Genomic DNA, 12,851 nt, shown 5'->3' on the forward strand with positions numbered 1-12,851 from the left:
GAGTCAAGACCAGCATTGGGGCATGGTCAGGTAATCTAGATTTCTCTGTCATTCCTTTGGATGATTACAAAGCTGTCTTGGGAATGAACTTCTTAGAACAAGCAAGAGCATTCCCAATGCCATTTGCCAATAGCCTGTGCATCACGGAAGGGAGTCTAGCTTGCTCAATATAGATAATAAGGTTAAGCAAGCAAGGATCCAAAATGTTATCGACAATCCAGTTCAGGGATGACATTTCACAGGACAAGGAGGACAACTTGGCTATTCTTCATAACAATGAAGGAGAAAAGTCCCAAAGAGTTGGGATGCCAAGGAACGTGGTGGAGGCAAGAGATAAGCCGCCAGTCAGGAAGACGTGTTGCACCCAGGAGAAGCCAAAGATTGCCAAGTATAGGGGCAAATCGAAGAGGCAGTTTCGAAGGTGCAGGGGAAGCCACAATGAGGGCATTGCGGGTTTAAGTGGGGGAGAGTGTCACGCTCCGCCATATTCGAGAAATCGTCAAGACGAGCACAAGCAAACCCCACCATAGTCGAGAAATCGTCAAGACGAGCACAAGATGGAAGATTCTAGAGAATGTCAGAATATAGAGAGTCATCAAAGGGGCTCTAGAAGATTCCACCACATTCAGGAGAGAACAAGAAGGAAAAGCTCTAAAGAAAATCTAAGAATAACCTAGAAGGTTCTAGAGTTATGTATGTACATAAGAATAGTCTAAGAGATAGAATATTATATTGTAATCTAGAAGCTTCTCTTGGACATGGAATAGTCCCACATTGGCTAGATGAAAGGCCAAAGACATGGAGGAGAGCTCCTCCCCTCATTTGTAATTACCCAAGCATTGAATCAAAGCATTCTCGTATTCAAGTGCTAATTATTTTTTTCTCTCTATTATTCTTTTAAGAGTGCTTGGGGCTCATAAGTTCAGTGTTGTGAGGGGTAAGGCTGATTTAGTGCTAAGAAAGAGCGCTAAAGCCGCACGGGTGACTTGAGGAAAGTTAGTCCGTGACATTAAGCTCGACCTGCTAGAGTACAAGGGTAGCTCAAAAAGTAAGCAATTTATATACTATAGTTTGAGTGAAAAAAATGTTGATGCATAGGAGTTTCATTGGTGAAGAATAAGGCAGCTAAATCAATTAATTTTAATATAACAATTATAAGGGGCATTCACATACCACCCAATTCCTATGTATTTACATATCAAACACCTAAACTTCACTTTTTATATTTATACCACCCAAATCTTTCAAATCACATAAAAAATCCCACCATTTTAACTTTTAAAAAGTGAAATGCACTTATTCTTGCATGGAGAAGTATAGGAGTTAGATGTGTGTACATAAAAAATTGAGTGGTATGTATGTAAATCTTTCCAATTATAATTGTCTTATGGTGTTCTATAACATGAATGTAACACACTACAATTCCGTGGACTATTCACAGATTTTCCTATCCTATCAAAATGATTCAGACTTCCCGACTCCGTTGTGCTCATCTTGTTGGGCCAATTGTAGAAGTAATTGATAAATAATTAATTCTAGATTAGCGGGCATCCTCGCGATCAATATCATTATCATTGTCATCTAAGAATCTCCAACAACAACCAAACAAAAAAAAAAGGAAAAAGAAAAAAGAAAAAAGAGAGGGAATCTCCAAAAATGTATAACTTGCAAATCAGCTGTGCCTCACACAATTTGGTATAAAGCCACATTTGAGGTCCTCAAGTCTTGATTTTTAATATCAACCTCAATTCTGCAAATTATCTCTAGATTAACACATTAAGACATTCCATATCTAGAAATGTGTGCAGAATAATCCATTAAATTACCACAATGTTAAAAAAGATTTATCCAACATTTAAACTTTCCACTTATTTTCATAGGTGCAACAAAAGATGATATAGTAAAATAATGTGAATTCTCGTATTGCAAACTTCATCAATTTTTTAACAGATATTAGATGCTTTTTTTTGTTGTTGTTAGCATAATTTTTTAGCTAAGCGACTATCTTGAGAATGGAGTTATTATGAATAATCTCTTTGATTTATTTTAAATCACTGCCATGACTTCAATTACAGGTATTCCAATTTATTATCGTGTTATTCATACTGTTTTTTATTGATCTATTTTTGAAAAGTTCTTGTTAATTTAGTGTGTGCATTTATGCTTTATTGGCCTTTCTGATGGATGCTATCAGGTCACGCGAATTGTATCTACTGAGTTGAACCAACCATATGATGTTCTTGGGATTAATTGGAAGGCTTCATTTGATAACATTAAGAAAAGGTACGTAAAGCCATCAGTAATCACTTCAGTCATTTTGCTTACACATTTATTATTTACGCTATGTGAACGAATCAACTCTATTTTACCGTCGATTCATTAATTGAAGTATACAAATTCAATTGTAGGAGAAATTGAATTTTCCAATATTGATTGCTTGAGAAGATTTCCTCTGCGATTCCCCGCAAAAAGGATTTAAGAAAAAAAGAACCATATAAATAGCTGAGGAACCACTTAGAAGAATCTCATGTACCATCTTTTTGGATTATTAGAATAAGTTTTAATTTATTGTTTATTTTGAGTGGACATCTGCTATGATATTTTTCAATTGCATTATTTTGCTAGCCGTTTATTTGCATTTCAATATTCCTGTCTCCTTTAATAAGTCAAATACATATTTTTTCTAGGATATGGCAACACATTCTTTGGATCTAGCCTTTTGGATTCCCAAGAAGTATCTTAAAGTTTCATTTTTCTTTGATCTTAAACTTAGAAGCCATTATTCTTTACTTGTTTCAAGTTCCCTTACATCAATGCATATGAGAATAATGCCATCTACATATAACATAAAGATGGTTGTCATACCTTTTGATTTGGTTTTACAAACAGAGTGTGATCTATCTGGCACTAATAATACTCATTAATAAGAGTCTGGTGAATCTTTCAAACTATTCTCTGGGAGATTGTATTAACCCATACAATGATTTTTTTAATTTGCACAACATCTGATTATTTGTTTTGCTCTTCAATCTTGAATATATTTTAATATGCACTTATTTCTCAAGATCCCCATTAAAAATATATTTTTAATGTCCAGCTGATATAAAGGTAATTCTTGGTTGACAACCAATGACAGTAACACTCTTACTGCGTTGAGTTTTTCCACTAGTGTAAATGTGTAATGATAGTCGATCTTATAGGTCTACGTGAAACCTTTTTCTACAATTTTAGCTTTGAGCTTTTCTATGCTTCCATTTGTTTTCTATTTGACAGTGAGTACACATTTACACCCAACAATTTTTTTCTCAGGCGACAGTTTTTATGATCTAGGTACCGTTCTATTCAAGAGCAATAATTTATTCTTTCACAGTTTTTTTTTTCAAGTAGGAATAGATAAGACCTTTTGGATTAAATTTGAGACATGTACATTATCCAAGTACTGAACAAAAGATTTATAAGAGAATGATAATTTTCATAGCTCATAAAATTTTCTATCTAGTGTTTTGTACATTCTTATCCCCCTTCTTGGTGTTCATGATTTGTTGACCTAACCTTTGTGTGAATATTTTGAGTGTGCGGAGTTGATTCTAGTGATTTACATTCATGATTTGGCATATTCTCCCTTACACGCTCACTAATTTTTTTATTTGTGGCGCACACACAAAGTTTTTGGTTCCTTGTGAGAGTTGCGAGAAGATTTAGTGGAGTAGTAGGTTCATTTTAGGCTGATTTGTGATAGTTGGAGCACGAGTGGGTTCGTCAAGGATATAAGGGAGATAGGCTTGAGTTTCCTGAATGGACCTAAAATCTGATATTCTCTCCAACTCTCCTCTGACTGTTAGATTTGGCGTAAATTGATTGTTTTTCAAAGAACGTGACATCCACGGGGTTGTAAAATTTTTTGTTTATGGAGAGTAACATTTAAATCTTTTTTTTTTTAAGAGTTCCCCACAACGGTGCATTTTATTGACCTGGAATCAAGTTTGGTCTGATGTAGTTGATGCAGGTGAAGAAAAGTGATACACCAAAAAATTTTAATGGTAGGTTAGAAGTGAAATACTGAATATTGGGGGTAGGATTTATGAAGGTTTTGAGAGCTTTGTTAAAGTTTAATACTCCGATAGACATTCTATTTATGAGATAAGTGGGCGTGATAATTGCGTCCCCCCATAAGTATATAGGTAAATTGTTAGTGAATAGAATTAAATAAGTCATTTTGAGGAGATGTCTATTCTTTCTCTCAGCCACACCATTTTGTTGGGGTGTGTCAACATAAGAATTTATATGACTGATGTCATTTTTTTAATAGATAAGGGTCGAGCTTGCAGTTGTAGTAGTGTTTTGTATTGTCGGTTTGGAGATATTTAATTTTGCTCCGAAATTGTGCAAGAATCATGTTGTGGAAGGTTTCAAATATGTTGACAATTTTAGATTTTGCCTTCATAAGAGATGTGCAATTGGTTCTAGCGTGATTATAAATGAAGTTAACAAATTATCTAGCCGAGAGCCCGAGGGAAGGAGAGGCTGGCAGCAACAACGGAGGCCTGCAAGTTGGTTAGAGGAATTCCTACGGCTGCAAGGAAAATTTCGGATGTTGGAGAGGCACCGATACGTACTAGCGCTTCTTTCCTTCCTATAATATTATATAGAATTTAGGAGGAACTTTCTTAGATGAAAATTTCTCATTAAGCAAATAACTAATTTATATACAAATCAAGCTAACCCTCTTACAAATAGAGGGAAATTCAAATTATTATGATAAAAAGAAAATTAATAGAATGCAAAAATGGATCATTAAGGGAAAGTAATTCCTCTCGTCTAATGTAATAGCGCAGCCACGGTTTCCCAAATAGTGTGCCATCAACACATGGTTGTCTGGACTCATCCAAGTTATTAATGTATTACTTTTTTTGGAAGATTTACATACATACCACTCTATTGTTATGTATTTACCAATTTTTACATATATGCCACCTCACCTATGCATTAAAAGTTGTATTCCACTTTTTAAAAAGCATTTTTTATGTGTTATGAAAAGTGTGGGTGTTATAAATGTAAAAAACAAAGTTTAGGTGTTCGATATGTAAATACATAAGAATTGGGTTGTATGTATCTAAGTGCCCTTACTTTTTTTATTTGACTTCTTTTCCATTAAACGAAGAGCTAATTGAGAATAAGGAGATTGAAGCCCTAGACTTTGTTTTTTGGATTGACGTAAAATTGAGAACTCATTTCAGGCATGGTTGTCTGAACTCATCCAAGTTATTAATGTATTACTTTTTTTGGAAGATTTACGTGCATGTTATTCTATTGTTATGTATTTACATATAACACCTAAACCAATTTTTACATATATGCCACCTCACCTATGCATTAAAAGTTGTATTCCACTTTTTAAAAAGCATTTTTTATGTGTTATGGAAAGTGTGGGTGTTATAAATGTAAAAAACAAAGTTTAGGTGTTCGATACGTAAATACATAGGAATTGGGTTATATGTTTCTAAACGCCCCTAACTTTTTTATTTGACTTTACGGCGACGTTTTGAAAACGCCCCCGCACTTATAAGCTGCCCCAAACGGACCCTTCGTCTTTTGGATTGACGTAAAATTGAGAACTCAGTTCAGGCTTTTTTTATGGAGTTCTTCGAAACATTCTCCTATGCGATAAAATACCAATCTCTTTTAATATAGCAAACCCTGCCAAGTAAATTAAAGCCTCAAGAGGTCTTGACTCTTATTTTGAGCCACTCTCTTAAATGTTGTCTGACTATGCTTTTTATAAAGTTCCCTACCAAAACAAACTTACCTATGAGCAAAAGTTGTGCTGAATGAAGTCCGTTAAGGGGCTGTTTGTGATCATTTTTGTTTTTCAATTTTTATTTTTATTTTAATTTTTTTTTATGTTTTGATTAAAATTAAAACATTTTCGATCGAGTATTTGTTTTTAAAAATGCAAAATATGTTTGAGATGTTTTGAGTTTTTTTAAAAACAAGTTAATTTGTTTTTAAGAATAAAAAATAAAACATATAAAATATATAACAATCAAACATGTTTTCAAAAATAAAAGGAAAAAAAATGAAAGTAAAAGTGATGCCAAATGAAAATATTATCACTATGGTTTTTATTACTATACCAAATTGTTTCTTTTCATGTAAACTATTTAGAAGGGTTGTGAAGTTCCTTTTGCTCTGATCTCAGGTATTGGAAATTATCTTTGATGGTGCATCCGGATAAATGCTCTCATCCACAGGCTCATCAAGCATTTGTGATACTGAACCAGGCGTTTAAAGATCTACAAGATTCAGAAAAGGTGTGTAATATATATTTTTCTAAATTACACTATGGTTTGTGTTACTGCACCAAATATCATTTTGTTAGGCATTTACATGTATTTTCAAATCTCACACCTGCACTTTCATATTCATAGACATAGCACTAAAATCTTTATCATATAAAAAACATAAAAAATAGCACACATTTTCATGCATAGGTTTAAAGCACCAAGCACTATATATGTAAATATGAAAGCTTATAAAAGAAAAGCTTAACCAAATAAAACCTTACCATGTACTTTTATCGGACAATGACTATTGTGGTACTATAATTGCTTAAGCAACACTTATGTTTATTTAACCTTAGGCTAAGTTTACATGATTCTTTTATTCTCAACTGTTATGAGCTAATCAGCTAATGACACATGCTGATATATTGCTTTACAGAGGAAAGCTGTTGATGATAAGATTAAACTTAAAGAAGAGCAAGAGGCATTCCAGGTGAATACCGTTGTTTATAAATTCTTTTGTTCATATTTAGTGCATTACAAGCTGCAGTTTCTGATTGTAAAAAACGTAGTTATTTCATATTTTAATTCGTTCATTTGAATGTTCTTGAGTTTCATTTATAATCAAAATATAAATTGTAATATGCTATAAAAAATGCATTTTTCCCTTCATCCAATTTTATAACCTCAATATTTGTTATTGTAGATTGTTTCGTTTCATTAATATGAATGAATTGATCATTGTAGGCTGAGTTGAAAGTGCTGCGTGAAGCTGCACAGTGGCGACGCTTGCAAGGTTAGGTACTTTTTGCTTTATACTAAAGATATGGAATATTATTTTCTCCTCGCCCACTCTTCTTGTTGATTAGTCTTTTCTTAATGGAAATTGATTACTATTTTTGTTGTGTAGAGTGCGAAAATAGCCCCCTTACTATCTTGATGGGGTCATTTTAGTCTCAGAGTTTATAAAATTGCTAAATTCGTCCCAGACTGTTTCAATGTGGGCTAAAATAGTCCTCACCGGGGAGTATTTCCACCCATATTAAAAGAGTCTAAGGACTAAATTGACATTTTTATAAACTCTGAATTAAAATAGCCCCTTGCAACGAGTGAGGGGATCATTTTGATAATGTTTTCTATTTTTAATGAAATTAGTAACTTAAATGTGATGGATAAGATTGTGGGGTGAATGTGTGATAAAATTAGGTGGGCTGAATTAAATAATTGCATTAACTGGGTTGTAGGATTAGTACATATAAAGAACTTGGTTGTAGAAAATAAAGTATGGTGGTTTGAGCATGCACGTCTAGGTAAGAAGATGCAATAACAAGTGTAAATATAGAAAGGTGGTGCTTTCTCTATGACAAGAAAAGTTGGTTATTTTTTTCTTGATTGTTATTTTTTCTTTTTATAGTGTTTGTTATCAATGTAAGTAGCTTCGCTTTGAATTTGGTACATTAAAAATAGGAAATTTAGAAACATGCCAGACAATTCTTATGTATTTACCTAATCTTAACAGCTGCAGTTTGATATTTGCACTTATAACACCTTGTTGCCATAAAACTATACATGAAAGGGCATATTTCACTTATAAAAAGATAACAATGGTGGTATTCTTGATGTTATGTTAAAGATTTGAGTGACATGCGTGTAAATATGAATGTTTAAGTGCTATATATATATATACATGAGAATTGTGTAGTATTTATGTATTTGGTACATTAAAAATAATAAAAGCTGATCTAAACTCTCCTGTTATTTGATTCTGACCTAGCTGCATGAATGTGCAGGTATATCCCTTCAAGGTGATGAAGAACTTCTTGCCTTTCCAAGAGAAGAACCCAAAGCCAAAAGGGATGAATGGATGACTGAATTACCACCAGAAAGAAAGGTATTACCATATGTTATGACTGATATTTTATTTTCCATTTCCGTGCAGAATTCAATTCATTTTGTAGTATGGGGCATTTACGAACATACCGCACAATTCCTGTGTATTTACATATCTAGCTCCTAAGGTTTACTTTACATTTTTACCACCAAAATCTTTCATAGCATAAAAAATATAACCATTTTAACTTCTAAAAAGTTAAGTACACTTTTCATGCATAGATAAGGTGGCATGTTTATAAAAATGGAAGTTTAGATGTTAGATATGTAAATATATAGAAATTGAGTGGTATGCATGTAAACATTCCTTCGTTTATTTTTCCTCTACACTGCAGCCTGGGATGCCGGTACAATCCACATCATTTAGCAGGAGTGATAAGGTGGGGCGTGGTGATACCTCCATGTGGACTGATAATCCACTTGATAAATCAAGGCAGGCAAAGCAAAAGTAAGTTTTCTTATTTATCCGTTGAAATTTGAAATTTTGGTATCACAAGGGGCTGTTTGGCTATAGTAGGATTTAGTAAGTTCAATTTTATTAAATTCTGGGAAGATTACATTTTGAAAACTTGTTGGCATAAGAATTACAAAATACTCCTGCTAATATCTGATTAATTGTTTTACTATTTGTTTCATAATTTAAAATTGGAAGATTTACTTGCATACCACACAATTCTTATGTATTTACATATCTAACAACTAAAGTTGTGATTGTGGCTATTTTATATGTAAATATGAATGCTTAGGTGTTATGTATGTTAATACATAAGAATTGTGTGGTATATTTGTAAATGCCCCTTTGAAGTTTATGAGGGAAAATTCTTTAATCTGTTAAACACTATGAATGGTAGGATTTGACAAGAATTGGTTGACTAATAAAGAGGATGAAATGAGATTTATCAAAATAATAGGCTTTAAACTCTCAAATTTTGCTAGAATTATACTTAAATTAGGTAGTTCTGACTGTAAGCAAGAATTAGTAAATCATGTAGATCTAGATTTAAATTTTGAGAGGATTAACATCTGAAAATTTGTTGACATTACAATTGCTAAATCTTGCTAACCTGATAAATCATTGGGGCATTTACATATTACCCCTTAATTCTTATGAATTTTCATATCTAATACTTAAATTTTGTTTTTTACATTGTAAAACCTAAATTTTTTCGTGTCACAGCAAAATACTTAAATTTTGTTTATTACATTCATAGCACTGGAAAATTTATTATTTACAAATTTAGCGCCATATTTCATCCAATCTTCAAATTCTCACTCAAATATTAAAATTCACCATAAAATCAATACCAATGTTTTTCCTTTTTATCAAAATCTCTATTGTTTGTACTAGTTTTGTAAATAGCAAGATTTTGAGTCCTATGCAGGTGATTATTCACACGTGCGCGCATGCCCCACACCACCCACCGATGAGGTGCATGGCGATGTGGTGGTTGGCCGTTCGGACGTATAGTGTCTGGACACAATATTTTCTCCACACACACAAATAGGCTGAAGATTGTTGACATTGTTGTTTGTTGTTGCAGTTATTTAGAAGCGTATAACAAAGCGAAAGAACTCGCCGAAACACACCACCAAGAGAAACCCCAAAGCTCCATCACCGCCGACTTAGTTGACAACTACAACTCAAAAAAGCGCTCAAAATCACTTGTACAGAAACACCAGGAAGAAACCCAAAGGAAGCACAAAAGGAAATCGAAAGATATTGAAAGGGAAGGATGGGAAGGCGTTCATCCATGGAAGCCATGGGACCGAGAGAAGGATTTGTCAGCCGGGCGTCAGAAACTAAGCCTTGATTCAGAATCCATGGTGCAAGGTCTGTCTTCTCGCTTCGCTTCTGGATCTACACAAAGGAATTTCTTGTAGAATTTTGTTCTTTAATTTGATTTCAGAGTTAAATTTTAGGCTTTTATAAAGTTAATTAGTTTTAGGATTTGCTGATTTGGGTCTAGATTTAATTTATCCTGCTTGTTTTATGTGATTATTTATGTTTATCCAGCAAAAATAACCAAAATTTAAAGAGAAACAGAAAGACTATAGATTAGAAACTAAGCTTTATGAATTATAAAAAACTTGGACTTCCAGAAGCAACTTCACTCTTACATACTAGAGACTTCTTAATTTTTTAGCAAACTGGATGCATACTCGTACAACTCTATTTAAACACAGTTAGCAGACATGAAAAACATAAAACATAATACAATAAACAGTAAAATAGTAGATTTTTTTTCCCTGGTGGATTGAAAGCAGAGTCACAAACGCCCCGTTTGGTTTGCACGTTTTTTAAGACGATGTCTGCTGCTTTTAGGTTTTTTATACTAAATGCAGACCGCGGGTCGACTACGGCCCGTGGTCGACCCGTGGGTCGCGTTTTAGGATAAGCTACTTATCCTGAAACACACAAGCTGCCCCAAACACTCTTAATAATGGAGTTAATGGAGATCCTTCTGCACTGGATTGAGTTAGAAACTAGCATTTGATTGATGTTGTAGATTAGTGGTGGGTCCATCATTGAACTTTTTTTTTTTTCTTGATTATTAGTATTTCTTTTTTCTTCGGATGAGTGTCATGTATATCATCTCAATTTTACGATACATCTTCACTAGTCATTGATGTTTTGTTATCTAGATTCATCTTATGTTCTTTTTTAGAAAATAATGTTGCAAGTTGTTTTTGCAACCTCTCTTTAATTTTCTCAGCCGATTCATTAGGAAACTTTCTTCAAAGTAATTTCTTATTTGGAATGATTTTTTTTGGCAAGTTAGAATTCACTTACATGCATAACTTTATTAATTGATATAACTTTTTTCTTCATTGTGAATTGTGCATAGTAAGTTAGAAACACTGTCATTGCCGGTCCCAAGCCTGCATGTGAAAAGTGGAGGGGTTGCGTTAGGTAGTCGACAACCAACATAAAACTTGTCGAAAAAAATCACGGGCTTATTTGTATAAAAATGATCTTAATTTACTAGAACTAAATGAAAATATGACACTAAATAGGACGCAATTGAGAAAAAGGATTCATGTAGCCAACTCCACGTAGTGGGATTAAGGCTTTGTTGTTGTGAATTGTGCATAATTTCTAAATAAATATTTATGATTTAATGAATCATGTTGATGTTTTAGATTCCACAATCAGATCCATGATATTTGGTAGTGTGTAAAATATATAATTCTAAATGACCATCTATTATTGGCAGGAATTTTAGAAATGTACGAAGACGATTCGACCTCCTTAAAATATTTAGATTTAATTGGTGTCAGAAGAATTTGAGTAATAACATCATAATTATCTCACAACTTATAAAACCAGTGTTATATCATTAGATATGCTCTCAAGCATCATAACAAATGTTTAAGAATATTTTCTTCTTGAATTAGTAAATAAATAAACTTTATGCACACTTCAATACAAGTTCATTAATTGAAAGATAGAGTTCATTTCTATGAGTTTGGGGCTTTTGATATTAAATGACTTAAATTTGATATGGAATAAGTCCTCATATCTTATGATTGAGAATATGATTGAGAATATGATGGATAATAATTTATTATAAGCAATTGACTTATTTTCATCATTATAATTATATTGAATTTTGACATATTTTAAGAAGATAAGTATGACTTCATACATATTTCAATTATAAAAGTATTTTTGAAAAAAACATACTATTTTCTAAATATCGTTTTAAGATTGACTAAGGAGAAGTAAGATGATAATCATACCTATTGATATCTGAGATCTGAGATAATGACTGTTTTCGTGAAAATAGATGATTTAGATTAAAATTGAAATATGTTTGACGGACGGTATTAACATTTCATTTTCTTTCAACATATTTTTCAGAAACTTCTAATATATAAAAGTGCTGCTAATAATTTACAAATGCACATAAGAAAATGTAAATCATACAAAAATATCTACGTGTAAAACATTTAAATCTACACAATAATTTCTCATTGTCCAAAAGAAAACAACGCAAAAAGAGATTATAAACGCATTATAACATGATACACATTAAATGTGGTCATCATGTAAACTAAATCTCTCTTGTCAGACATATCAGTATACTGTTTTTTTGCCCTAAAAAATCTATTAATTTCAACAATAAGTTTGACTTGGTGAGCGATTATAACATTAATGTGCATTAAATTATTATGTTAATACTGTGTATGAATGATCAAAAGAAAATGTAGTTTATTACTTTATAAAACTTTGTCTTATTTGGGATCACTTTCTTTTTGATGCTTTGCTTTTGTTAGCAATTTGTTTTATTTTTATTTTGTTTTTTTTGTTTTTTTTAAATACGATTGATAATGTTATGATTTATATATTTTTAAAAATGAAAATATAAAACTTATTTGGTGGTGTATTTTCTATTTTTTTTAAAGAATAAATTATATTTTTATAAAATTTAAGTAGATTTATTATAAATATTTATAATTTTTTAGTTAATTAATTAAATTATTAATTGAAATTAAACAGTTACTCAGTTTTTAATTATTAAGTAAATTAAGGTATAATTAATTAAATAATTATATAATTAAATTTTATAATTATTAATTATATTAATTTAGGCTTATCTGTCTTAATTGAAATTAAATAATTAATAAGTTTATAATAATTAAGGCAATTAATTTAATTTTTTAAATTATTAATAAAAA

The 12,851-nt window shown here is 31.9% G+C and overlaps 1 protein-coding gene across 1 annotated transcript in view; it reads left to right on the forward strand.

The window, feature by feature from the left end:
• LOC110020318 overlaps positions 1-12,851 on the forward strand; it is a 34,704-nt gene that overhangs the window by 14,397 nt on the left and 7,456 nt on the right. The window contains exons 5-11 of the mRNA XM_020718379.1: positions 2,195-2,283; positions 6,200-6,311; positions 6,721-6,774; positions 7,029-7,077; positions 8,072-8,172; positions 8,507-8,619; positions 9,713-10,002. Coding sequence (XP_020574038.1) covers positions 2,195-2,283; positions 6,200-6,311; positions 6,721-6,774; positions 7,029-7,077; positions 8,072-8,172; positions 8,507-8,619; positions 9,713-10,002 — 808 coding nt within the window. The remainder of the gene's footprint in view (positions 1-2,194; positions 2,284-6,199; positions 6,312-6,720; positions 6,775-7,028; positions 7,078-8,071; positions 8,173-8,506; positions 8,620-9,712; positions 10,003-12,851) is intronic.

The sequence above is a fragment of the Phalaenopsis equestris genome, unplaced genomic scaffold (assembly GCF_001263595.1).
Source record: "Phalaenopsis equestris unplaced genomic scaffold, ASM126359v1 Scaffold000094, whole genome shotgun sequence".
NCBI classification, from domain to species: domain Eukaryota; kingdom Viridiplantae; phylum Streptophyta; class Magnoliopsida; order Asparagales; family Orchidaceae; genus Phalaenopsis; species Phalaenopsis equestris.